This window comes from Pelophylax lessonae (assembly GCF_965119305.1).
Source record: "Pelophylax lessonae genome assembly, chromosome: 2".
NCBI lineage: Eukaryota > Metazoa > Chordata > Amphibia > Anura > Ranidae > Pelophylax > Pelophylax lessonae.
This window is the reverse complement of record NC_138769.1, coordinates 452,711,611-452,738,800: the sequence shown is the minus strand read 5'-3', so window position 1 is coordinate 452,738,800 and position 27,190 is coordinate 452,711,611. Positions and strand designations below refer to the sequence as shown.

The 27,190-nt window shown below is 43.6% G+C and overlaps 2 protein-coding genes across 2 annotated transcripts in view; one reads left to right on the top strand and one right to left on the bottom strand.

Annotated features, from left to right (window-relative positions):
• The window catches only part of LOC309546701 (lysozyme g-like), a gene marked incomplete at its 5' end in the record, with an annotated part of 57,100 nt that extends 51,214 nt beyond the window's left edge, over positions 1-5,886 (top strand). The window contains 2 exons of the mRNA XM_082246414.1: positions 4,966-5,104; positions 5,734-5,886. Coding sequence (XP_082102540.1) covers positions 4,966-5,104; positions 5,734-5,867 — 273 coding nt within the window. The 3' untranslated portion in view covers positions 5,868-5,886. The remainder of the gene's footprint in view (positions 1-4,965; positions 5,105-5,733) is intronic.
• Positions 1-27,190, bottom strand: part of LOC309545446 (lysozyme g-like) — a 326,231-nt gene that overhangs the window by 205,790 nt on the left and 93,251 nt on the right. The gene's annotated exons all lie outside the window — the stretch shown is intronic.

Sequence of the window (27,190 nt, the reverse complement as noted above, 5' to 3'; positions counted from 1 at the left end):
TGGGAATAAAGTGCTGGTGTGTGTGTGTGCCAACTAAAAGTGCAAAAACAATAATATTCATAAGCCCAAAATTAGCCCATTATTATACAATAAACTGATTATATCACAAAAATACCTTTTGTGTGCAAAAGTGCAGGTGCAAACAAAAGGAAAAAATGCAAAAAAAAAAAAAAAATGCAAGAATTGCTAATAGAATACAAAGAAATTAGTTCTCAAAATTAATCCTGTATGGAATCATTTCTGGTTTACTAGGAACAGAGTGGTGATAAGGCCCAAACTTGCTCCTTGCCTAAAGTATTGTCTAAATGTGATTTGGTTTGTGAGTTTCTCGGCCTCTGCTTCCTTCACTGATTCCATTTTAGTAATCCTGGATAGACCCTTTAAGAATGCACGGGCTTCTCGTTCCATTTATCTCTTGGTGACTCAGGCAGACCATCATCCATGCCCATAATCTCAAGGATCTGGTTGCACCCTTACTTGTTGAGGTGCATTCTAATATATCTGCGAGAGCACATTATTTTTAACTATTTGCAGTTACCTTCAGATGATTGGCTAAAGGTACATCCACTATATAATCTCTTCCCACTCCAACTAGCCTCAGTTTTTTTCTTTTTTTGCTAGTTTGCCACTGAGCTGCCTAAAGGTATATACTTGGTCTCTCACCTTACCCTAGTAAAAGGTTTCTGCAGGTAAACCTTTTACTCTTCCTTTTGTCCCTCCTTAAGCTTTCAGCTCCAAGTCGAAGTCTGAAACACACTTTCACTGGAAGACTTGGACCTCCAAGCCAGCCACATCTGGGTCTAAGTCCTCTTCCCAGGGTGGGGGGATGTCTGTCAGCCTTTCCGGCCTTCTGGTCCAAAATGATCTCAGATGTTTAGGTCCAGAATGTAATTTCCAGGGGATAGAAACTGGCATTTTGTCAAATTTATATGACTGATCTTAAATTTGCCATCTTCCCTGCAAAAACAGTCGATCTTCATGCTGCTGTTCAGCAACTCCTCTTGCAGGGGGGGGGGGGGGGTGGCAGTTCTAAACAAGGCATGCTTTACATCTATATTGTATATTCACATCCATCCCTCGCCTTAAGGAGCTTTCAATATAAGGTCCCTACCTGACATTCATACATTCACATACTAGGGCAAATCTAGACCAGAGCCAAATAACTTATTTAGCATGTTTTTAGAGTTCGGGAGGAAACTGGAGCGTCCGGTGGAAAATCAGAGTCCCAAGGAAAAAAATGCAAACTCCAGGCAGGTAGTCCCATGGTTGGTATTTGAACTGTTGACCCTAGTGCTGACAGGCAGAACAGCAAACCACTGCTAGAATGGTTCTGGTTCTCCAGGTACTCAGAAGTGTTAGCCACTTCTGAATAACTGGACCTGACATTAGATATGGCCCTGACCAAAATCTTTCTGCCCCAAGAAAAGCTTCTGTCAATGCGGTATTGTTCCCAGGCCCTTTTGGCTCAGGGTCAAGGACCTGATTGTAGCCTAATTTGAAGCAGCAACATATGCCCAGTTTAACCCCAGACAATTTCAACTCAACAGTCTGACAGTATGGGACAAACAGACTCTGTCCATGGACCACCTCATGCGCTGGACCTCCAAGGCCAGACTCTGTGGAGTGGTGTATTTTACAACCTGAAGTCAGGGATGCTCATTTCCCAAAAAACATGGAAAATTCCCACAAAGACAGATGCTAGCTTATCTAGCTGGGAAGAAGCCCTGGATGCCCTCTCGATGAGGGGATTGGTCACTAAAGTAAGTTAAGTTATCTTCCCATCAACATCCTGGAACTCGGCCATAGCCTACATCAGTGTTTCTCAACTCCGGTCCCCAGGACACACTAACAGGCCAGGTTTGCAAGAAAACTGAAGTAAATCACAGGTGACATAATTTGCTGCTCAGAGATTGCAGTATTCTAGTCTGCATCTTCCCAAGGTAATACTTAAAATCTGGCCTGTTAGTATGCCCTGAGGACCGGAGTTGAGAAACACTGGACTACATTATCCATCAAGAAGGCTCCAGAAGTCACATCTCTGAAAAAAAGGCATAATTTATCCTCTTTTGGGAAGAAAAAAAAACATTCTGGCCCTGTCCACTGTCCACCTCCAGGTGTGGAAAAAAGGCATGCAGACATTCTTGGCAGTCTGTGGCTGAATCCATGGGAATGGGCTTTCCACTCAGAGGTGCCAGGAGTTCCAAGCCCTATGCAGCAGGTGGGGGACACCAGATGTGGATCTTCTGTTAAAAGCCAGGGACTGGTTGGATTTGGTCATCCCTACTCTCTTAACAGCTAGGAAGTGAACTTCTTGCAAAGTCTATCATTGTGGCTGGAAGTCCTATTTTGCATGGGGCGAGACAAGAAAATTTTAGTGGGACAGATCGTATCCTACCTCCAACCTGGTCTAGATCAGCATTTGGCCTTGAGCACAACTAAGGGCAAAATATCAGTCTTGGCTGTTCTCTTTCAGAGACCATTGGCCTCTGGTTTGTTGAAGCCTTTGTGTAGAGCGTTGAACACATTTCTTCCACTGTACATTCCCCTGGGACTCCATGAGACCTCAACCTGGCTCTTTCTGCCCTTTCAAACCTATGAGGGATATTCACTTATCTGATCTCCCTCACAAGGTAGTCTGTTTAGTTACTCACATCACACAAAGGTTCTCTGTTAGCCACCCTAGTTCCGCTTTAAGTACTTTTTCCCTCCTGCATTTGCCATGTCATTTTTTTTGGGGGGGGGGGGGAGGTACCTAGTTTTGACAGGTACCTGCTCCCACTTTTGCTTGGATTACCTAGGCGATCCGAGTGGAAGTTCTCCTCTCCCCCTCCCTGCAGTCTTCTGGGAAACATCACAGGTCCCAGAAGACTGCCGGACCATTCAGGAGGCACAGTGGGCACCTGGCTGTGAAGCTGCAAGTTGTCACAGTAAGGTGCCCACAGTTGAGATGCCAGCACGACAAGACGAGGAGAAAGGACATCGTGGTGAGCACATCGCTGAATCGTGCGACAGGTGAGTGTGTGTTGACACAAAACAGACCGGAGCTCTGCTTTACCAGGACACCAACCTTCCCTCCTTGTCCTGCTCTAACATCATCCTAAGAAATTTTGTTCCACTATCTGGTAGTTGCATGCACTGCGAGAGTCTACCTCTCAGCTACAGCCTCTTTTTTAGGCAATCCAATTCCCTCTTTGTACTTCCCGAGGGTAACTGCAGGGGGTTCCCTGCTTCCCGCTCCACCATTGCTAAGTAGATTAGTAAATCCTCATTGGACCCTATGGTCTAAAATCTAAAAAGTTCTTTCCTTTGCTATTAAGGTACACTTTAACAGATTCATTAGTACTTTGTGGATTTTTCAGCATCAGGCATCTATTTCTTAGATTTTCAAGCCTGCCACCAAGAATTCGGTTCAAACATTTGTCAAGTTTTACATGTTGGATGTTTAGGCTATCTCTGATTTTGAGTTTTGGACATAAGGTGCTAACTCTTTTAGTCTGTCCAGCCCTTCTTGATCCGTCTTGTTAGGTGGGCTTGTTGGTGTTTGTTTGCTGTGTTTCTAATCCCTCAGTTAAGCTGCTTTTAGAAATTGGTCATAGGAAGGGTTAGGAAGCCTGTGAGAGCAAAGGCTAAGGTAAGTATTTCTGCCTGTTCCCTTCCTCATAGTCAAGACTAGCTTTTAGCTCTCGCATTGCTGGGGATGCAATGTATATAGTAGTAGTTTTTTTTTCTTTCAATAATTTTTATTAAAGGCTTTTTATTTATAAAAAGGAATTAGAAGATACAGTCACTACAGTATGTGCATAACAAACAGATTACAATCATAGCACATAAAGACCATATTAGGTAGTGTTGACAATGGATAAAACAAAGGTGAAAAGAAAACTGCCTCAGCGGAGGCCATTAGTATAGACAATAAAAAGCATATGGTAACAACTTATAATGCACAGCATGCAAATATATATGAGTCAAGAAAAAAGGGCTCCATGCTATGACTTCAAAGCAGTATTTTTTTTAATACTGACTGGAGTTGAGCTGTAATAATACGATTGTTGGCATCTCTGCTTTAGTGCTTTTTTTTTTTTCCTCCTACCAGTGAGCACATATTATTTTCATCATACTTAATGATTTGCGCAACTTTATCAAGATTTGCGCAACTTTATAAGACGTATTTCATTATGATCTCATAACATTTTGAATATTTAGGGGCTGGTTCATGTCAAGAGCGCTTGTGTAGCTAGGCAACTGCAAAGTGCTTTAAGTCTGCATACTTCTAAGCTCCTTCACAGGTTTTTAAAGCTGCATAAGGATTTCTATGCATTCCTATCGCCTTCTAGGTACAGAAAAACTATTTTGGCACAAATGCCCTAAAGCATACAGCATTCATTAAGGCACCTTTCACACTTGTGCGACCAAAAGTTGTGTGATTTTGACAGGATTTGAAACCATGCCTGCGTAATGTTGAGGTCTATGGACCTCAAAACGCATCAAAGTCAGACCAAAGTAGTGCAGGGACTTCTTTGAAGTCACACAGATATGAGCGGTACTCATTGGAAATCATGGTATATGACTTGATATGAGACTTTGCAGTCCCAAGTCGCAGGACAAGTCACACAATTGTGAAAGGGGCCTAAAGCGGTGATAAACCCAAAAGCAAACAGTTATATTGCAGCTTAACAATTCTTAAATGTGATGGCTGCATGTGTTTTCTTTTTTAGGCTCTTCTATTTTTATCTGGTGATCTGGCTAGTAAACTTGTTTTCCAGGGGGGGCGGGCTAAAAAAAAGAAAAAAACATAATACAAATATATCTAATGATTTTTGGGTTTAATGCTGCTTTATGTAGACTTTTATAGAAAAATACAGAATAGTATTTATTCGCCAATGTGCTGCAACTTAATGTGGTATTATTAAATGTAGGTACTTTTTAAAGCTCAACTAACAAATTATATGATTTTCTTAAAACCAGATCGACAAAAGATGGCATACTCCACAAGGAGCGTGGAACAGTGAAGCGCATATTTTACAGGCCACACAAATACTGGTTGACATGGTTGCAACAATCAAGCAAAAATTTCCATCCTGGTCAAAGGAGTATGTTATGAAAGGTAATCCATCCCCATTAACAAATGTGTAATCCATGGAGGTGCAAATGCTCAAATATCCAGCAAATTGTATGTATAAAATGATTAGATATCTTAAAAAGAACATGTCACTTTTAAATATGAGGGCTGTCAGTGCTTTATGAAAGCATGTTTCCCTCCTATATCTTTCCTAATTGTCAAGTCCCTAATCTCTAGCAGAGGAATATCTTGTTGTATTGTAAAATGGAAAAATTAAAAGTGTGCTTGAAGGTTAACTTGTTAGCAAAAGGTTAATTTTAATGTCCCCTCCTTTGCCTCACCATTAAGCCATAAGAATTAAAATAAGACCCCTTCCAGCCCTCAGTTCTGCGAAAGCTCTGAGCAAGTCAGGGCTTATACAGAGGTTCCTTTCTATCAGCAGTGGAAAGGAAGAAAAGGTGAGATTATAGGGTTGAGTTACTGAAGACAAATAGACACTTTTTGCCACATTCTCTAAACTTTGAGGAACATTCTCTTGTAAAGTGCAATTTCCCCTGCCAAGTGAACAGCCTATTTGCCTTTTTGTAGGCACATGATATTATTTTTTATTTTAAACCATGATTGGCCAATTTTTATACAATAACTTTTTTTTTATTTTTATTTTTTTATTACAGGTGCTCTTGCAGCTTACAACATGGGTCCAAACAGCGTTACCAGTTTTGATGCAGTTGACAATCGTACAACTGGGGGGGACTACTCGAATGATGTAGTTGCGCGGGCAAGGTTTTACAAAGAAAATGGATACTAAAAGTTGATGCTGTTACCATCCAACATTAATACTCCACAATACATAAATAAATTACATAAATAAACAGATACATAAACCTAAAAGCAAAAATTGTGTTGTACTTTTCTTTATTAAAAATATCATTACATAAAAAAATACAGTAAGAACATTCTCAATATGAGAACACACAGGGTAAAGAGATATTTAAATAATTCATGAGATTTTAGAAAAGCTGTATGCATACTTTTACTTCCATATATGTATTAGGTGACAGAGTTGTAGTATATGGTAATCTGTGTTCAAATGTGACCAACTACACTACCAATGCTAATCATACACAGGCCAGTTTCCAGATAAATTTAACTGTCAATCACAGAAATTAGTGAACAGGTCAAGGCAACATACTACCAACAGTTTCTTTCAAAGTCCTAAAACAATCAAAGCTATGGATGGCAGGTTACCTTGATCTATGCCATCAACAGCCAGTGGCTACATATACAGTAGCTGTGTGTACGGGCAGCATAAGACTGGATACTCAATGACTCTTTGTTCTACCACGCATTTCACAGAATTCCTACAGTGTATTTTTGGCACCTTTTAAGCAGCTAGTAAGCATTTAGAAAGGAGTCTGAAAGCATCTCAAATGCTAACTACATAATGAGAAAATAGCACACACTCAAGAAGCAATAGTGAACCACCTCTAAATATTTAACTGCTTGGTAACCATTTACACTGTGATAAATAGGAGCTGATGGCAATGGCAGGCTGTGATCAGCATACCGGGATCATGATCATTCAAACCTGTGCAGTGAGCAACTGGCAAGCTTCTCAGCTACATGCTGAACACTTATGAACACCATCTACTAGCAGCAAGTCTTTGGGCTAATCTCCACACACAATTTCTGATCATTTAACAGAGAGATTAAATAGTCACTGACCAATCCGAACACCAATAAAAAAAATAAATCGATTCAGGATTTAAATTTTATGCTCCAGATATATTCTGCCCTACTCTTACCTGTGCACAATAAAGCTTCTCCTTCTTTCCATCATGTTAAAAGGTATCCAAAATGTAAAGTGTATACCCAACATTTGACACTCCTTATATGTGTCATGTACTTGCTTGAAAAAGTATTCTGTTTACTTTGCTTTTCTTCATTTTGTGTGAATTACCTGGTGATCCTGCCAGTCCCCTGCTTGCCTATTTCAAACTGACCATAGCAGGCATGGAAGTACATCCATTCCAGCATGGTCAGTTTTCTTCTTTGCATTCTATCTTCGCACAGCCTGCCTGTACTCCAATAGTCAGACTTATGCTGACATGCCCCCCCCCCTGCACAGGTAAGATCATTGTACCTCGGTTTCTTTGCCTCCTGGTGACATGCCACCTTGCAGTCTTCACCTTCACTTCTCTAAGCCCCTTCTGTAGCTGAAAACAGAGGCCATGTGATCACTTATGCATACACACATTATAAAATACTTTTTTTTTTAGAAACTGTATCAGGCGTTGTATGAGGTTATTGGCTGGGGAAGGAAGGAACCATAGCTGCGGGGAGAGCATGTGTGTAATGGTTTGGTCTGGCACTGTATCAGGCAACGTTGTATGATGTGGTTATTGGCTGGGGAAGGAGAAGGAGGAACCATAGCTGCAGGGTTAGCATGATGAGCCTCTAACTGTAAGATCTCTTTTCAGCATCATCATACAGCATTATAAGATAAGGGCTTTGACTACAGATAAGGGCCAGCGCTGAGATAAAGTTTGCGGGAGTGGACACAAACATTGCGGGTGGGTGTGGAACACATAGGTTGCGGGTGCGGGCGGTCCTGGTCATACATTCAGCGGGTTTAAGAAAACAGGCTCGCGCAGGGCTATACTCTGTTGCACACACTTCTAATTGCACCTCTAAACATTTCCCCAAAATCCTGCATTAAAGTTTCTAGTAGCTTGACCCCATAGAAAGGCTAGAAATTCAGTAAGCAGTTTTAAAACGCATGGAGATATAACACAAATATATCATGTATATGTGCTCCAATAACAGTCCACATCAGCAATAGTGATGTCGCGAACCTAAATTTCGCCGTTCGCGAACCGGGCGAACCGCCATAGACTTCAATAGGCAGGCGAATTTTAAAACACACAGGGACTCTTTCTGGCCACAATAGTGATGGAAAAGTTGTTTCAAGGGGACTAACACCTGGACTGTGGCATGCCGGAGGGGGATCCATGGCAAAACTCCCATGGAAAATTACGTAGTTGACGCAGAGTCGGGTTTTGATCCATAAAGGGCAGAAATCACCTAACATTCCTAAATTGTTTGGAATAACGTGCTTTAAAACATCCAGTGTGTGAATACGATCAGGTATGATGTTGTATCGGTCAAGTAGTGTAAGGGTTACGCCCGCTTCACAGTGACAGACCAAACTCTGACAGACCAAACTCCCCGTTTAACAGTCAGTCAGTCAGTCCATTTGCACAACCGCAAACTCCCCATTTGCACAAGGTTGGATACCAAGCTAGCCATGTCCCGTTCCTTGTCCTCACTGACATCATTGAAGGTCTCTTCCTCCACCCAGCCACGTACAACACCAAGGGTCCCCGAAAGGTGACAACAAGCCCCCTGGGATGCCTGCTGTGGCTGGTATTCCACCTCCTCAAAGCCACCTTCCTCCTCTGACTTCTCTTCTTCAGACTCCTCTCTCTGCGTTGCCACAGGTCCAGCAATTGACAACGACAAGGCTGCTTCTGGTGGTGATGGGGACCACAACTCTTCCTCTTCATGCTCATCTACAGCCTGATCCAGTACTCTTCGCAGGGCACACTCCAGAAAAAACGCATATGGGATGAGGTCGATGATGTTGCCTTGGGTTCGACTGACCACCAGGTTTGTCACCTCCGCAAAAGGACGCATGAGCCTACAGCCATTGTTCATGAGCATTCAGTAACGCGGCCAAAAAATACCCAGCTCCGCAGAAAGAATGAAAGAAAATGAATGTTTTTTCTATGAAAAATTATCCCGCGGATCGCTTTTGGTCTGTTCACAATGAAGCAACGACCTTATCATCTGGGGTGTGCCAACACACTCCTAGAGGTGATCGCTTCATTGTGATATGCAAGCCCCTTCACCACGACAAGGTAACGATCACAAAGGGGAATTGACACATGTATGTGCCTTTTTTTTGTTTTTTGTTTTTTTGCAGCCACAGTGTAGCACCAGAGGCCAGAAAAATTAGGCATGTACACATGCATGAAAAAGTAGGTACTGTTGCAGCCGCTGCTTTAGCAGCGGCCTAAAAAATTGAGGTTTTCAAGGCAGAAAGTGCACTAAAACATTGCGGCTTGAACCGTAGTTGGTGGCGGAGACGTCACGTAAGTCATCCGGCATGCAGAGAATGATTAAATACAGCAGCGTGTGGACCATTTTTAGCCCAAGGCATCTCAGTCATCACCAGGCCTTTTTTAGTCAAATGCATCCCCCACTGTCAGTCCCTTCGGGATCCATGCCTCATTCATCTTAATAAACGTGAGGTAATCAAGACTTTTTTGACCTAGGCGACTTCTCTTCTCAGTGACAATACCTCCTGCTGCGCTGAAGGTCCTTTCTGACAGCACACTTGAAGCGGGGCAGTCCAGAAGTTAAATGGCAAATTGGGATAGCTCAGGCCACAGGTCAAGCCTGCACACCCAGTAGTCAAGGGGTTCATCGCTCCTCAGAGTGTCGATATCTGCAGTATAGGCAAGGTAGTCTGCTACCTGTCGGTCGAGTCGTTCTCTGAGGGTGGACCCCGAAGGGCTGTGGCGATGCGTAGGACTAAAAAAGCTCCGCATGTCCTCCATCAACAAGACGTCTGTAAAGCGTCCTGTCCTTGCCGGCGTGGTTGTGGTGGTAGGAGGAGGATTACTTTCACCTCTTCCCCTGTTGGATTCCCGTTGTGCTGTGACATCACCCTTATATGCTGTGTAAAGCATACTTTTCAACTTATTTTGTAGCTGCTGCATCCTTTGCGCCTGCCTGTAATTAGGTAACATATCAGAGACTTTCTGCTTATACCGGGGGTCTAGTAGCGTGGCCACCCAGTACAGGTCATTCTCCTTCAGCCTTTTTATACGAGGGTCCCTCAACAGGCATGACAGCATGAAAGACCCCATTTGCACAAGGTTGGATGCCGAGCTACTCATTCCTATTCCCCGTCCTCACTGATGTCATTGAAGGTGTGTTCTTCCCCCCAGCCACGTACAACACCACGGGTACCAGATAGGTGACAACGAGCACCCTGGGATGCCTGCTGTGGTTGGTGTTCCTCCTCCTCAAAGCCACATTCCTCCTCTGACTCCTCTTCCTCAGACTCCTCTTCCAGTGTTGCCGCAGGTCCAGCAAGCGATGGTAAGGCTGTTTCTGGTGGTGATGGTGACCACAACTCTTCCTCTTCACGCTCATCTACGGCCTGATCCAGCACTCTTCGCAGGGCACGCTCCAGGAAGAAAACATATGGGATGATGTCGCTGATGGTGCCTTCGGTGTGACTGACTAGGTTTGTCACCTCTTCAAAAGGACGCATGAGCCTACAGGCATTGCGCATGAGCGTCCAGTAACGTGGAAAAAAAATATCCAGCTCCGCAGAGGCTGTCCTAGCACCCCGGTCATACAAATACTCGTTGACCGCTTTTTCTTGTTGGAGCAGGCGGTCGAACATTAGCAGTGTTGAATTCCAACGTGTCGGGCTGTCGCAAATCAAGCGCCTCACTGGCATGTTGTTTCGCCGCTGAATATCTGCAAAGTGCGCCATGGCCGTGTAGGAACGCCTGAAATGGCCACACACCTTCCTGGCCTGCTTGAGGACGTCCTGTAAGCCTGGGTACTTCTGCACATAGCGTTGTACAATCAGATTCAACACATGTGCCATGCACGGCACATGTGTCAACTTGCCCAAATTCAATGCCGCCAACAAATTGCTTCCGTTGTCACACACCACTTTGCCGATCTCCAGTTGGTGCGGGGTCAGCCACTGATCCACCTGTGCGTTCAGGGCGGACAGTAGTGCTGGTCCGGTGTGACTCTCTGCTTTCAGGCAAGTCAACCCCAAGACAGCGTGACACTGTCGTATCCGGCATGTGGAATAGCCCCTGGGGAGCTGGGGGGGTGCAGTTGGTGTGGAGCAAGACGCAACAGCAAAAGAGGACTCAGCCGAGGAGGTTAGCAAAGAGGATGGATTAGGAGGAGTAGAGGAGGTGGCAGCAGGCCTGCCTGCAAGTCGTGGCGGTGTCACCAACTCCTCTGCAGCAGAGCCACGCATTCCATGCTTGGCAGCCGCCAGCAGGTTTACCCAATGCGCAGTGTAAGTGATATACCTGCCCTGACCGTGCTTTGCAGACCAGCTATCAGTGGTCAGATGGACCCTTGCCCCAACACTGTGTGCCAGACGTGACATGATTTCATTTTCCACAATAGAGTACAGGTTGGGGATTGCCTTTTGTGAAAAATAATTTTGACCGGGTACCTTCCACTGCGGTGTCCCAATAGCGACAAATTTTTTGAAGACCTCAGACTCCACCAGCTTGTATGGTAAAAGCTGGCGGGCTAAGAGTTCCGACAAGCCAGCTGTCAGACGCCGGGCAAGGGGGTGACTCTGTGAGATTGGCTTGACAGACACCTGACTGTGGGCAGATGAGCAGGAACTGCTGAAGGTGAGAGGCGGAGGGGCGGGTTGTTGATAGGGGGCATGGAGGACAGCAGTGGTTGACGTGGCTGAAGATGCTGGACCAGGAGGAGGATGGTGGCTTTCAGTTTGTGTGTTGCTTTTACTCAGGTGTTGATCCCATAGGTGTTTGTGATGTGAGATCATGTGCCTTCACAAAGCAGTTGTACCTAGGTGGGTGTTGGACTTCCCACGACTCAGTTTCTTTTGGCACAGGTTACAAATGGCATCGCTGATATCAGAGGCAGACACACAAAAAAAATGCCACACTGCTGAGCTTTGCAAGGACGGCATTCTGGTGGTGGCAACAGCTTGCGTTGATTGGCGTGCTGTCTGGCTGACCCCGGGTGCCGAATCTACATGCTGTCTGACTGCGCCACTAGCTCCTTGCGATGACCTCCTCCCCCTGCTTCCAACTCGTCTCCTCCTCCTCCTCTCTGTCTCCCCATCTGAACTTTCCCCCTCTTCTTCTGCTCTTCGAGCAGGCACCCAGGTGACATCCACAGACACATCGTCATCATCAGCCGCTTCACTTGACAACTCAGCAAAGGCAGCAGCAGCAGGTACAACATCATCATCATCATCACAATGTATGTCCATGTGTATAATGCTGCCTGACTGAGACATATCCCCGTTATCTACATCCTCTGGCACTAATAGTTGCGCATCACTTATTTCTTCCAACTGATGTGAAAATAACTCCTCTGACGGATCAAGTGAAGCGGCTGTGGTGCTAGTGTTGGTGGTGGTGCCGGCGGGCTGGCGAGTGGTAAATTGAGAGGTGCCCGAAGCTGAGCTGGAGGAGGATGGTGCATTAAGGTTCCGAGCGGAAGCTATAGACGATTGGGTGTCCTGTGTAAGCCAGTCAACTATGTCCTCAGAATTTTTTGAGTTCAGGGTCTGTGGTGGCCTCTGAACACTGGGCATTATTCTAGGGCCTAAGGCAAATCACAGCACCACGACCACGACGGCCCTTGCGGGGTGGCCTGCCTCTGCCTGTCATTTCATTTTTTTTTAATGTGTTGTACTATGAGTGCAAGGTGCTGTGCCACCCTATAGGAGTGTTGGGCAGTGGATACAGTACACTCTGTGGACCTGACAGTCACTGGCACCCAGGCAACTGCAATTATAAAAAAAATATATATTTTTTTACTTTGCAAGCTGCTGTGCCACCTTATATATCAGTGGGTGGGTGGGCAGTGGCACAGTACACTCTCTGTGGACCTGACAGTCACTGGCACCCAGGCAACTGCAATTATAAAAAAATATATATTTTTTTACTTTGCAAGCTGCTGTGCCACCTTATATATCAGTGGTGGGTGGGCAGTGGCACAGTACACTCTCTGTGGACCTGACAGTCACTCTGGCACACAGGCAACTGCAATTATAAAAAATATATATATTTTTTTACTTTGCAAGCTGCTGTGCCACCTTATATATCAGTGATGGGTGGGCAGTGGCACAGTACACTCTCTGTGGACCTGACAGTCACTGGCACCCAGGCAACTGCAATTATAAAAAAAATATATATTTTTTTACTTTGCAAGCTGCTGTGCCACCGTATATATCAGTGGTGGGTGGGCAAGCAGTGGCACTGCAGTGGGCACAGTACACTCTGTGGACCTGACAGTCACTGGCAGCCCAGGCAACTGCAATAATAAAAAATATATTTTTTTTTTCAATTTGCAACAAGATGCTGTGCCACCGTATATATATCAGTGGTGGGCAGTGCACTGCAGTGGGTACAGTGCACTCTGTGGACCTGACACAGCACTCACTGCAATTATGACAGAGGAAAAAAAAATATTTTTTAAAATGCAAGGTACTGTGCCTGTGCCACCCGAAATGAGTGTGGTGTGCACACAGTACAGTCTGTGGTGGGTCTGTGGCCTCTCACACACAGCGGGCAGGCAACTGCAGTGTACAATAGATATATATATATATAAAAAGAAAAAACTCAATTACCAGCCCTTAAAAGGGCTTTTGGGGACACTAGATATATATATATATATATATATATATATATATATATAAGAAGAAAAACTCAATTACCAGCCCTTAAAAGGGCTTTTGGGGACACTAGATATATATATATATATATATATAAGAAGAAAAACTCAATTACCAGCCCTTAAAAGGGCTTTTGGGGACACTAGATATATATATATATATAAAAAAAAATTACACAAATACCCAAATACCAGCCCTTAGAAGGGCTTTTTGGGGTGCTGTCAGGATGCTGTCCTTACAGCAGTAGTGGACCAAGAACACTGCAAGACCAGGAACACTGACTAACAACTGTCCCTATCTTAACAGCAGCAGCAGCAGCAGCTCTCCCTACTCTCACTAACACACACTGCTTCAGAATGATCTAAGATGGATGCTGCCCTTGCTTATTTATAGGAGGTGGGAGGGTGTGGGAGGGAGGTATGCTGATTGGCTGGAAATGTGCCTGCTGACTGTGAAGTTCAGGGTCAAAGTTTGCCTCAATGATGTATTATAGGGGGCGGACCGAACATCGCATATGTTCGCCCGCAGCGGCGAACGCGAACATGCTAAGTTCGCCGGGAACTGTCCGCCGGCGAACAGTTCGGTACACCTCTAATCAGCAATATGAATATGTTGCAAATATTACAACACTTTAATTGGCACATATATAGATTATATGGGAATTTAGACAGACCCATTTTATGCTACCTAAAAATCTTCAATGTATTACCCTTATTAGCATTTATCTCCTTGGTAGGCAATAATGAAGATAATGTTTATTCATTTTTTAAAAGCTCATCATGGTGTCACCCCTCCCTGGTTTGTAGGGATAAGAATTCTGATGTTTAAGGGACAATGGTTATTCCCACAGATGTTCAGTGCAAATGGTAGGAAGTTTCTGCAGTTGAGAAAACCAACTGCCTGATATAGATACAAAACAAAATGGTAAGTTATCATTTAGACCCCATTCACACTAGCGCGACTTGTCAGGCGACTTGGTCGCCTGACAAGTCGCGGTCGGTCGCCTGCCATTGATTAGCACAAGACCCGTTCTAATAGGAGCGACACAAGTCGCTCCGACTTAGAAAAAGGGTCCTGTACTTCTTTGGGGCGACCTGGAGGCGACTTGCATTGACTTCAATTATATGAAGTCCGTGCAAGTCGCGCCGAGGTCACGGTGCACGCTGTGCACCGCGACTTCACAGGTCGCCCCAGCAAGTCGTGTCGCCCCTGTCTGAACGGGGTCTTAGAATTTGCAACAATTATATGCTACTATATGCTGGGAAAGTACCAAAAGGAAGTGCTTTATATTTGATCTCAAACACGTCACTTCATGAAGTGTATAAAGTAAAGCGCAAGAACACATGCTGAGTAAGAAAAGCTGTGTTTGCATGCTTCCATATAACATCATATAAATTACTTATTATCAACAAACACAATTGTATAAATAAAATATAAAGGCATAAAACATAAGTATGGTTTCCCTGATAAAACAGCTTACGTTGAATGAATGTTCAGTGTACTAATACAGCAACAGAAGCAGCAACATGACAATTGTTGGTTCTTCCAACATGGATATTTTTTGTGCCCAAAAGCACACCTCCACCTTCGATGGTTCCTGGATTCCACTTGAGGACTGAAAACAAGGCATACCAAACTTTCCCTCCGCTCCAAAGCTACTTAGAACACCTCTTTAAAATGACTCCATCGTACAGACTTTAGTCATGTTTTTCTTGTGTGATTGTTGTGGAAAATATCGACTGATGTTTCATAGCAGGGCCGCAAATCATAGTCACAGAAGCCAATAGAAAAACGGCTCTATAAATACATGGCAAACAGCAGACTTTTTATTTTGTTATATAGTTAACTATGGTAAATAATTACATACCGTGACAAGATAAAAGTTAAAACAGGAAGATCCAAACTAGAATACACACAGCAGCTAAAAATTAAATACCGGGAAAATATGCAATATTTCGTTGTTAAACTCAGTGGGACTAAGATTAAAGGTTAAGAGGTGAGACAATGTTCAGCATGTATGAAACAATCAACTGCTTACATGATAGCACTTCTAAAGCCTAGCTGTCTTAATAGATTCCAAGAGCTGGAAAAGTCAACATCCAAATAAACAGACTCAGGGAATACACTCAGGTGTAAAAAAAAAAAAAAAAAAAAATCTACAATTCATAGTACCTTGTTTCTACATAGGCTATTTTTACTTGCATTATAAAATTAAAAAGAAAAAAAAAAAACATTACTAACTGGTTGGATTGGAGATGTCTACATCATTGTTTTAGCCAATAACAAGCATATAATTGGATAAAAGTCTCAAAAAATGTCTGCCATAAATGATGTAAGGTGACATTTTTATAGTAATATTGTGAAGCCTAAGGGTGTTTATAAGGATCACCCAACACTTAGGCCCCATACACACGAGTAGAAATACGACCGATCTGCCGATTTTCGGCTTGTTAGTATGGTGCTTCCGACAACCGACTCCGACTTTTCAGCCGAAAAAATCCTGTTGTGCAGGCTATATAGTTTTTTTCGACCGTCAAAACACGTCTGATTTTTGTCTCATTAGTACAGATTTCGAGGGGGAAAAATCTTATGAGCAAGACTAGGCATGCCAGAGATGAAAGAACACATAGAAAGCAATCCAACACATGACATCACTTCTGAAGTAGAATGCTGTCATGCGGGAAAATTCGTGTGCAGTCTAGAGCACACACCAACCAGACACGCACTCTGGACAAAAGACGGATGACCGGTCGGCGGAAATTCGTTGCGTGTGTACGAGGCTTTACCCTAAACATCATCTGCTATAGAACACCTAACAATGCAGGTATTGCAGTATGTAACCCTTAGGCCACATGCACACTGCACATTTTTGAAAGGTGCTGTTTTTGGCTTCAGGCATATTTTTCTTTCATCCAGTAAACTCCCCAGCATGTTATCCTCGGTGTCCATGCACACAGGCTTTTATCAGTTTTTGGCAGGGGTGTTTTTCTAGCTGGGAAAAAAAAACACTACTTGTGGGTTTGAAGAGGTCTTTTTAAGCTGTAAAAATGCTCCAAATCTGAAAAACGCTAAAAAATGCTGAACAACGTTACTATTCAGCTTTTTTTGAGCTACAAGCTTTGGTGGGAGTATAGTTTTGCTAAAAAATGCAAATGCTAAAAAACACTGAAAAACTCATTCTACAGCTACAAATAACACTACTGGCGTTTTTATAACGTCCAGTGTGCATGAGACTAATTATGGATCTCACCACTGACCAATAATTCATGCATAACTCCAGTGAATCAATTGGATATATGAACAGCTCCAATATAGTAAACAACAAACTAAAACAAGCACCCCTTATGTTCCAGGCAACTTATCACCAGTGATTTTAGTCCACCTATTTGCTTCCAGCCTAAATGTTGAGTGTGTTGTCCAAGCCAAATCAGATATCAAACTATAACCATGTTTTAGTACAAGCCCACACATGGCATAGTGGTGTCAACATGATGTCAACATGGCATTAGACAGCACATGTGTACATGCCCCATACAGTCTTTCTGGAGGATAAGAGCAGAAAGTCACATTTAATACAACTGATCTACAGATCTGCCCCTGAAGCAAATTTATGATGGCAAATGCCTGAACCTAAAAAAGTATGTGCATCCAAAGGCCTGCACATAAAATGGAGAATGAAACAAGATCCTGAAAAAAAATGCAGTGTGCCAACATTGCAAGAGCCAACTTTTCTCCACCTTTCTTTATTAAGTACACCAGAACTCCTATTACAGCCCTCCTTACACCAGTAAGCCCCAGACCACAGCTCTCCTATTTCCTGCCGACTAGTCAAGCCTCCAACAACTTCAAAAAACATTTATTGATAATATCACACAGCCGACATGACCACCTGTAGGCAACAGCTTCTACTTCTACATGTGCTACATGACCACTTGACCATGTACTAAGGCACCCCTGACAATCCCAGATGGCATTGCAGGGTGCAACAACCCTGGTTAATAATGGCTGCATTAAAAGGGTGGCAGCTTGCCAAGATTTTGCTGTAATAGAAAAAGAGCTTTACTTTAACTTTTAAGATACATTTCTCCACAACTTCTATAGCTAAAGAGGTGAATGAGGGGTTAAAGCAATTTGCTTGTTTAGATTATGTAAATATTATGGTGCAAATAGTCTGGGCAAATGTTGACTTTAGGCAAAGGGGATTTAAAGAGAACTCATAAAAAAAGAAACATGGAGAGTGTAATTACTGATATTTCTAAGGTACTAATCCCAGGACGGTTATCCTTTTGGCCACTTCAGCAGTTTCTAAGGCTGGTCATACATTATACAATTTTCTTACAATTTTCTGTACAATTTTCTTTAGATTTACCTTTAACTATGAAGGCTTGCCTTATAGGATACAATTGAAAGTGTTGTTTAGTTTTGACCTTGTATTATATGGTTTTTGGTAAATCTAACAGAAAATTGTACAAGAGAATTGAACATGTATGGCCAGCCTAAGTCAATAATCTGGAAGAAAGATGTGCATGTTTTAACCATGAATATGCAAGCTTATTTCAGGTCAGGGACTCAATTTGTCAAGCAGGGATAAAGAGGACTAGAGATGGCCTTGCGGTTCGCCTGGCGGTCAGTTTGCGGCAAATTTTGTTTGTTCGCTACCCGCCAAATTTGCGAACACATGACGTCGTTCGCGACGGACATATTAGTTTACATTGGGGAGAACTTTGACCCATGACACAGCCGTCAGGTGGAGCGGGACAGCCAATTGAAACATTCCAGCACATGGACAGTCCCCCTACCCTATAAATAGACCTGAGCTGTCGGCCATTTCACCTTCCGCTTTCTGCCAGTGTAGGGAGAGGTCTGCTGTGCTCATGAGGGAGAGTTTGCTAGAGACAAATAACGCTTTGAAGATCCACAAAAGTCCTTTTGAGGGCTGGTATTTCGGTATTCGGTATCCAGTCATTGCTTTAGGGGCAGTTAGAGATCGTCAGCAGTGACACAAATTGCTCTGTTAATGTCCACAAAAGTCATTTAAAGTGATGCAATGTTGGTATAGGGTTTATTACATTCTCTTTGGTATAGGGGCAGGTATCCAGTCTGTGCTTTAGGGGCAGTTAGAGATCATCAGCAGTGATACAAATCGTTGTGTTAATGTCCACAAAAGTCATTTAAAGGGCTGCAATGTCCATATAGGGTCTATTACAGTCTCTTTAGTATAGGGGCAGGTATCCAGTCTGTGCTGTAGGGGCAGTTAGAGATCGTCAGCAGTGACACAAATCACTCTGTTAATGTCCACAAAAGTCATTTAAAGGGCTGCAAATTTTTTGGTATTGCTGTGCAGTGCACTAAAAAGGGGGGGGGGGGGGTAATCCACAGTATAATATACTTTGTAGAAAGCATATTATAGTGGATAAGTAGTATTATTGTGCACTGTGCAGCATTGTGACAGGTGTGGTGGTGAGACTGAGCGTTTCTGCAGCAATACTACACACAGTGACAAAAGCACTTATAATGTATTATAACTGGTGTGATAGACCAATTGCCCCCCGCAATACCACACATTGAAGTGGGGTGATATCTAAGTATACTTTTACATGTTTATTTGTGTGCTGCAACAATATTGCCTCATTTGCTGAGTGAAGTCTGATACACAGTGCAAAACTCACTGGCCAATTTTTTGAACTGGTGTGATACACCAATGGCCCCCCAATACCACATATTGAAGTGGGGTGTTATTTAACAGTATCATTTTCTAAGAGTGTATTTTAGTGCTACACACACACACACACACCGTGACAACAGTTACTGGCCAATTATTTGTAGAACTGGTGTGATAAACCTGTGGCCCCCCAATACCACAGATTGAAGTGGGGTGTTATCTGAGTTAACTTTTACAAGTGTATTTGTGTCCTGAACCAAAATTACCTCATTTGCTGAGTGAAGTCTGGTACACACAGCGCCAAACTCACTGGCCAATTTTTTTAACTGGTGTGATACACCAATGGCCCCCCAATACTACATATTGAAGTGGGGTGTTATTTAACAATATAATTTTCTAAGAGTGTATTTTAGTCCTGCAAAAATGTGACCTCTTGCTGTGTAAACTGTGCTACACACACACAGTGACAACAGTTACTGGCCAATTATTTGTAGAACTGGTGTGATAAACCTATGGCCCCCCAATACTACAGATTGAAGTGGGGTGTTATCTGAGTAAACTTTTACAAGTGTATTTGTGTCCTGAACCAAAATTACCTTGTTTGCTGAGTGAAGTCTGGTACACACAGCGCCAAACTCACTGGCCAATTTTTTTAACTGGTGTGATACACCAATGGCCCCCCAATACCACATATTGAAGTGGGGTGTTAATTAACAATATCATTTTCTAAGAGTGTATTTTAGTCCTGCAAAAATTTGACCTCTTGCTGTGTAAACTGTGCTACACACACGGCAGTGACAACAGTTACTGCCCAATTATTTGTAGAACTGGTGTGATAAACCTATGGCCCCCCAATACCACAGATTGAAGTGGGGTGTTATCTGAGTAAACTTTTACAAGTGTATTTGTGTCCTGCAACAATATTGCCTCGTTTGCTGAGTGAAGTCTGGTACACACAGCGCCAAACTCACTGGCCAATTTTTTGAACTGGTGTGATACACCAATGGCCCCCCAATACCACATATTGAAGTGGGGTGTTATTTAACAATATAATTTTCTAAGAGTGCATTTTACTCCTGCAAACATTTGGCCTCTTGCTGTGTAAACTGTGCTACACACACACAGTGACTAGGGATGATCGAACTTTTGAAAAGTTCGGTTCGACCAGAACACCCGAATTTCCCGAAAGTTCGGTTCGATTCCCGAACCCCATTGAAATCAATGGGACCCGAACTTCGGGAATCAAAAAAAACACCATTTTGAAGCCCTAAAACCTAATAAATGCCCCTAAAAAGTGCCCAGGGTTCTGGGTCATGCCCCAGGGACTATGAATCAGGCAAAAAAAAGTTCTTAAAAACTGTTGTTTTTGATAGAGAGCCAATTATTGAAAAAATTATTGAAAAAAAAAAAAGAGATTTCTTTGGATTTAGTGTTTGGGGGGGGGGGGGGGGTCTAAAACGTGTACCTGTGAAGTTTCAGCTCTGTAGCATGTCCAGAACCAGAATTATAGCATGCCAAACCTTCAAAAATGACTTTTTTGCTTAACCGCGCCTTTCTTTTGCTCCTCATAAAGCAGATGTGTGTGACGCCATTTGCAGTGGACTTAACGCTTACAACAAGAACAGGCGTTAACTTGTCACTGAGGCTTTAAGTCCACTGCAAAAGGCTTTGCTACTCTGTGTCACACACATCTGCTTTATTTAGCGACAACTTTGGGTCGCATAGCAGTGTGTGTCTTGCAGGTGATTTTCACATCGCACAGTTGATATACAAAAATATGTAGCAGAAAACAAATAGGCCTAAAATGTTAAAAAATTTTGATTTGTACATTTTTTGGGGGAATGTTATATATCAGAATGTGAAAAATATTGTTTTTTTTTTTTTTCAAAATTGTTGCTCTTTTTTTCAAAAATTAAAAATCGCACAGGTGATCAAATACCACCAAAAGAAAGCTCTATTTGTGGGGAAAAAAAGGACAGAAATTTTATTTGGGTACAGCATCACACGACTGCACAATTGTCTGTTAAAGTAACGCAGTGCCGAATCGCAAAATATGGCCTGGTCAGGAATGGGGTAAAATCTTCCAGTCTTAAAGTGGTTAAAAATACGCTCATTGAGAATTTTCTTGTCAAAGACATGTAGCTAAATACATTTTGGCCTAAATATATGACAAAAATTGAATATATTGGATATTTTTTAACTGTCAAAGTAGAAAATGTAAATTTTTCGCAAAATATTTGCTGTATTTTTAATAATATCGCAAAAAGTAAAAAGCGCAGAGGTGATCAAATACCACCAAAAGAAAGCTCTGTTTGTGGGAAAAAAAGGACGTGAATTTCATTTGGGTACAGCAATTGTCAGTTAAAGTCGCGCAGTACCAAGTTGAAAAAAGTGGCCTGGACGTTAAGCAGGAAAATCCTCAGGTCCTAAAGTGGTTAACCCAAAACCAAAAATGTAATACAGTATATTGCAGCTTACCAATCATTAGATGTAGTGGTTGTATTAACTTTCTTTTTAAGTTTTTTTCCCCTCTGTTTTCCCCTGGTGATCTAGCCAGTAACACTCCTCCCGTATCAGAGTTGCCCCACTGTGGATTAAGTACAATCACAGACAGCAGCATTGTCAGCCTGGGGAGGAGGGTAGTGTTAGATGCACTAGCAGATTTAAATATACTAACAATTTAAAGCCAAATTCTAGACAACACTTTATAACCAGTTGAAGCAAAAATATTCTTTCCTTTTGGGATAAAGGTTTTACATAAATAAATAAAAGCTGATCACTGCAAGCACCCCTGCCAGTATAGAATGGTTTGTCTCATCCACGTAGCCGATACATTATACTGGAGAGCTTTATCTTTTTAAAAACAACATACTTCCTGGCTGGATACCAGGTGAAAATAAAAGGAAAGAGTCTAAAAAAGAAAATAAATGCAGCCATCACATCTAAGAATTTGTAAGTTGCAATATAATAAATATTTGCGTTTGGGTTTAAAAAATACTGCTTTAAGCACGTCTGAAGTCCTTTCAATTTTGACAATCAGAACCAAGGTGTTGAAGCTCTAAATGCAGCCCCTTCCCCAACCTGGTCTCCTTTGTCTCCTATTTCTAAGCCCACCACCTTTTCATTTCTAATGGTGCCTGATGGGGTAAAAGGGGGGACAGGAATTGGAGCCATATGGTAGAGTTCTTAAAGTGATTGTAAAGTCTCATTTAAAAAAAAAATAAAAGTGTTATACTTATCTCCTCTGTGCAGTTGGTTTTGCACAGGGCAGCCCGGATCTTCCTCTTCTCGGGTACCTCGTTCCTGCTCCTGGCCCCTCCTTCCCATTGAGTGCCCCCACAGCAAGCAGCTTGCTATGGGGGTACCCGAGCTGAGCTGCAGCTCCTTGTGTCCATTCAGACACAGAGCTGCCATTCGACCCCATCCCCTCTGTCCTGATTGGCTCACTGACTTTGATTGACAGCCGCGGGATCCAATGGCACCGTGGCTGTAACTCAACCAATCAGAAGAGAGAGTCCCAGGACAGCCGAGTGGACAACGCTGGACAGAGAAGGGGCAGAGGTAAGTATTAGAGGTGCTGGGGTCGCTGCTACACACAGAAGGTTTTATTATCTTAATGCATTAAAATAAGAAAAAAAACCTTCCTGACTTTACAACTCCTTTAATTTGGCACCAAACTGTGGTATAAAAGAAAAAGGAGGGCAATTTAAAGCAGAACGCTATGCAAATAAAGAACATGAAAGAAGAGCTAGCCCGGGTGTGCCATAATCCGAGCAGAGGTACAAAATAAAAACATTGTTAAACAATTATGTATTGTATAGTGACAATGAACCCACTATGTATACTGTGAATCCTTATTGAGGGTATTCTTCCCTCCATGTTTTTCTTTTTTCTTCTCTTTTTTTAATATGTTGGTGTATGTTTACACATATGTGTCTTTTTTTAACAATATAAATCAATAAAATGTTTATTTTTAAATAAATCACTGCCTATCCATTTATGTGCCCTTAAAGTCCGCAAATTTGGGTTAGCTACTGCTATACCTTTTTTTCTTTGTATCTATGCAAATAAACATACAGCTGAAATACATAAAGGTGGAATCTTCCAACTACCAAAAAAGCTTTGATTCTATGCTGCATGTCACATAATCTGGGCACTCAAGCAAGGTAACATAGCCAGTTTCCTGACCTAGCATGCTGCCATGTTGCCACTGCAGTTAAAGTAATACAGCTTGCCCAGTGTGTGATTAAATAGTTATGGAATACCAAATGAAATAAACACATCAACACTTGCATGATAAAGGTAATTACAGCGATAGGATAAAAAGTCTATCAGTTGGTAAAGTCCATAGTACAAAGAACCAATCCTGCAGACCCAGACTCCTATGCCTTCAGTGGACTTATTATGTTTAATGCAAAGTGCATGGGTAATGCCCACCTCATTTTGCAGCCTGGTGGAAATGTATCAGTGCAAAAACAAAAAAAAGTATTATGTGTAATTTTATACAACATAGGCAGAAAATGTTTTCTGTTGATAACGGAAAGGCGTTTTACAACTGCTCAGCAAAATTTGCAATCTATCGCCTTATTTGCCCCTGTGACCTTTCCGTATACCAGTTGCACTATTAAACGGTATGTTGCAGTTTCAGTGAACACCATAGGCTAATTCAGTGGTCAGCAACCTACGGGCCGTGGGCCACACTGCTAAAATGTCTTGCCCATCAGTGCCCATGATGAATTCACGTGTATCCGACCCGTGGACTTTTTCACCGCTCTCCACTTCATTGGACAGCGGCCCGTATCACAGGCTGGATGGGGGCAGGAACTGCTGGAGTTACCTTTCCACATGAAACAGCAGGTGATTAGTTGCTGGGCAGTCCTAGCAACCAATCACCAGCCTGTTAATGTGAAAAGTTAACTTCAGCAGTTCCCACCCCCATCCAGCCCTGTGGTACCGGCCGATCTCTGCTCTGCTGTACACCTGTGTAAGGTAGGAGAGTTCTACCTACACAGTGTGTGTTTGTGTGTGTGAGGAGTTGGGTGCAGGGCACAGAGGAGTCACTGATGGGGGGGGGGGCACAGGAAACTGCTATGGGGGGAGGGGGGCAGAGGACACTATGGAAGTGATGTGAAGGGGGACAGAGGACACTTCTATGGAGGTACAGAGGACACTGCAAAGGGAGGGGACCCTATTAGGAACCCTACATCACCCCTTGGGGGACAGGGACACCCATCTCCCCTAAGGGCAGGAATCGCATCTCCAGACCATGCTGGCTGGAAGGGCTGGCATCAGCCACCCTTGGGTGCCAGGATGGGGGAGGGGGGCAGTAAAATCTGAATCCCCAGCTACATGCTCCCTCAAGGTGAACTGGCTTTGTATTAGTGAAGCACCTTAAAGTGAGGTAAACCTGTAATGTTATTATTACTGTGTTAGGTTTATTATCTTCATTTATTAGGAGGTAAATGCGGCCCTCCATGCATTCACATACATTGAATTCGACCCTTAAGTGAAAAAAGGTTGCTGACCCCTGGGCTAATTGCACAGGGGGTTAGGGCAATAGTGTTCCAAGGCACATTGCTCTAAAACATAATTAGTTCATTAACACCTGAGAGTCTGGGTGACTAAAGCCATCCCACATGGTAAGTCTTGTGTGTAGTCCAATGCTGCACAACTGCCAAGTATTCCTGTTTAAATATCCCCATTTACCAGATATAGGTAGGCTAGACAAAGAAGGTGGTTTCTTTGAAATTTGCTGCTGCCCTGTCACTATGTGTAGTCGTTGTACAGTGATACAGTGGCAGCAGACGCTGCCTCAGGTCGGTTTCCACGACGGGTCCAGAGCAGTGTTGCCAACCGCCCGTAGATTTAAGGACAGCCCGTTAAAACAGGGCACTTTTCTCCTGCCCGTAAATGCCCGTAGCAGGAGAAAAGTGCCAGTAAATCTAGGGCGGCGGCGGCACGGTCAGAACTGCGCATGCGCGGCTTGCAGTTCCGGAGATCCCCGAGTTCTCGGACTGAGTCATTATTGGACGAGTGCCACGACCCGCCTGCGCCCACCCCTGCCTCCGCCCCCCCCCGCCATCATTTAAGTTTTCCCACCGGCCGCCAGGCGCCGGGGACTGTGGACTAGAAGATGCTGCTGGACGGATAGTGGAGTGGACAGAGCAGACAGCAGAGACAGAGCACAGAAGAGCAGAGGACCGGTGAGTGGGGCTCCGAGCCTCCGACAGCTAGCAGCGCAGACTGGAGTAGAGAGATGAGTCAGGGGGCAGAGGACATCAGTGTCCTGCTCCTGTGTCCCCTTCACCTCTCCACAGGCACATCAGTGTCACAGCTTCACTCTGCAATAATGTCACTGATGTGGCTGTGGAGAGGTGAAAGGGGCTTAGGAATAGGACACTGATATGGAGAGCTAATATGAAGGGGGACAGAGGAAGAAACTACTGTGAGGGGGTGAGGAAGGCACTTCCATGTCCACGCAGGCTCTGACCATCTTCTGTATTATGTACACAGTCTCTGACCACCCCTTTTACCATGTCTTCAGTCTCTGACCACCCCCTTTACCATGTCCGCAGTCTCTGACCACCCCCTGTACCATGTCCACAGTCTCTGACCACCTCCTGTACCATGTCCGCAGTCTCTGACCACCTCCTGTACCATGTCCGCAGTCTCTGACCACCTTCTGTACCATGTCCGCAATCTCTGACCACCTCCTGTACCATGTCCGCAGTCTCTGACCACCTCCTGTACCATGTCCGCAGTCTCTGACCACCCCCTGTACCATGTCCCCAGTCTCTGACCACCTCCTGTACCATGTCCCCAGTCTCTGACCACCTCCTGTACCATGTCCCCAGTGTCTGACCACCTCCTGTACCATGTCCGCAGTCTCAGACCACCTCCTGTACCAAGTCCACAGTCTCTAACCATCTCTTGTCTTTTATCATGTCTGCAGGGGAGCCTGGAGAGTGGAGACCAGAGCCATCTGACTGAGCCCTGCACAGTGGACCTGAGAGGAGGTCAGTGACAGCACCGCCAGACCAGTCTGATGGGGGGGGGGTCACTGATGTAAGGGGGCACTTATATAAAAAGGTCCCTCTATATTAGTAACCCCCCCCCCATATCTTAGTGTATTCACTCTGTGGAAGGTGGTCTCTGGTCACCAGATTGCCCCCCACATCAGAGTTCCTGGCGTTCCCCTTTACATCAGAGTCTGCAGGATTCCCCCTTACAGTGCAAGGGGGAACTCTGTGGACCCTGATGTAAGTGGGAACTCTACTGTAAAGGGGAACGCAGTGGACTCTGATATAAGGTGGTCTCTAGTCACCAGTGCCCCCCCCTTACATCAGAGTTTCCCCAATAAATCATGATGTGTGTTTCCCCTTTAAATAAGAGTTCCCTTTCCCTGGGATTCCTGCAGACTCTGATGTAAGGGAGAACTCTGTGCTGGCTGGGTTATGGTATCCCAACCTTCATGTAAATTGAGAAATATGTTTTTTGACTTTTGTTTAACTTTAACACATTGCTAATAGCACTAGCTATATGTTTATAGTTAAAATATTGATATTTTCACTGTTTAGCACTGAAAATTGTTATTTTAGGTACTTTTTTCCGTAAAAAATGCGGCTTGGTCAGTACATTTCATGATTTTTTGCCCGTAAAAAATTGGTGCCGTTTGTAAATTGTGGCGTCCTGCCAGTAAAATTCATTTCAGGGGGTTGGCAACACTGGTCCAGAGCTGCCTACCACAGGAGTTACTAGCCATTTCCCCTGTGCATCTCAGGAACTTCTGGCTGCCTATACTCTGGGACATTTTACTTTACTTTACTTCAGCTGGGTAAAGGCTACTTTAACTGTGTGTGCTATTATTTTATCTCAATAAATCTGTTCACTTTTTTAACCTGGATCCTGTGCCATTGTCTGCTTTTCTTGTTAATAAACACGAAGCAGCAGCAGAGAGCCCCTAGAGTTAGACTAACAC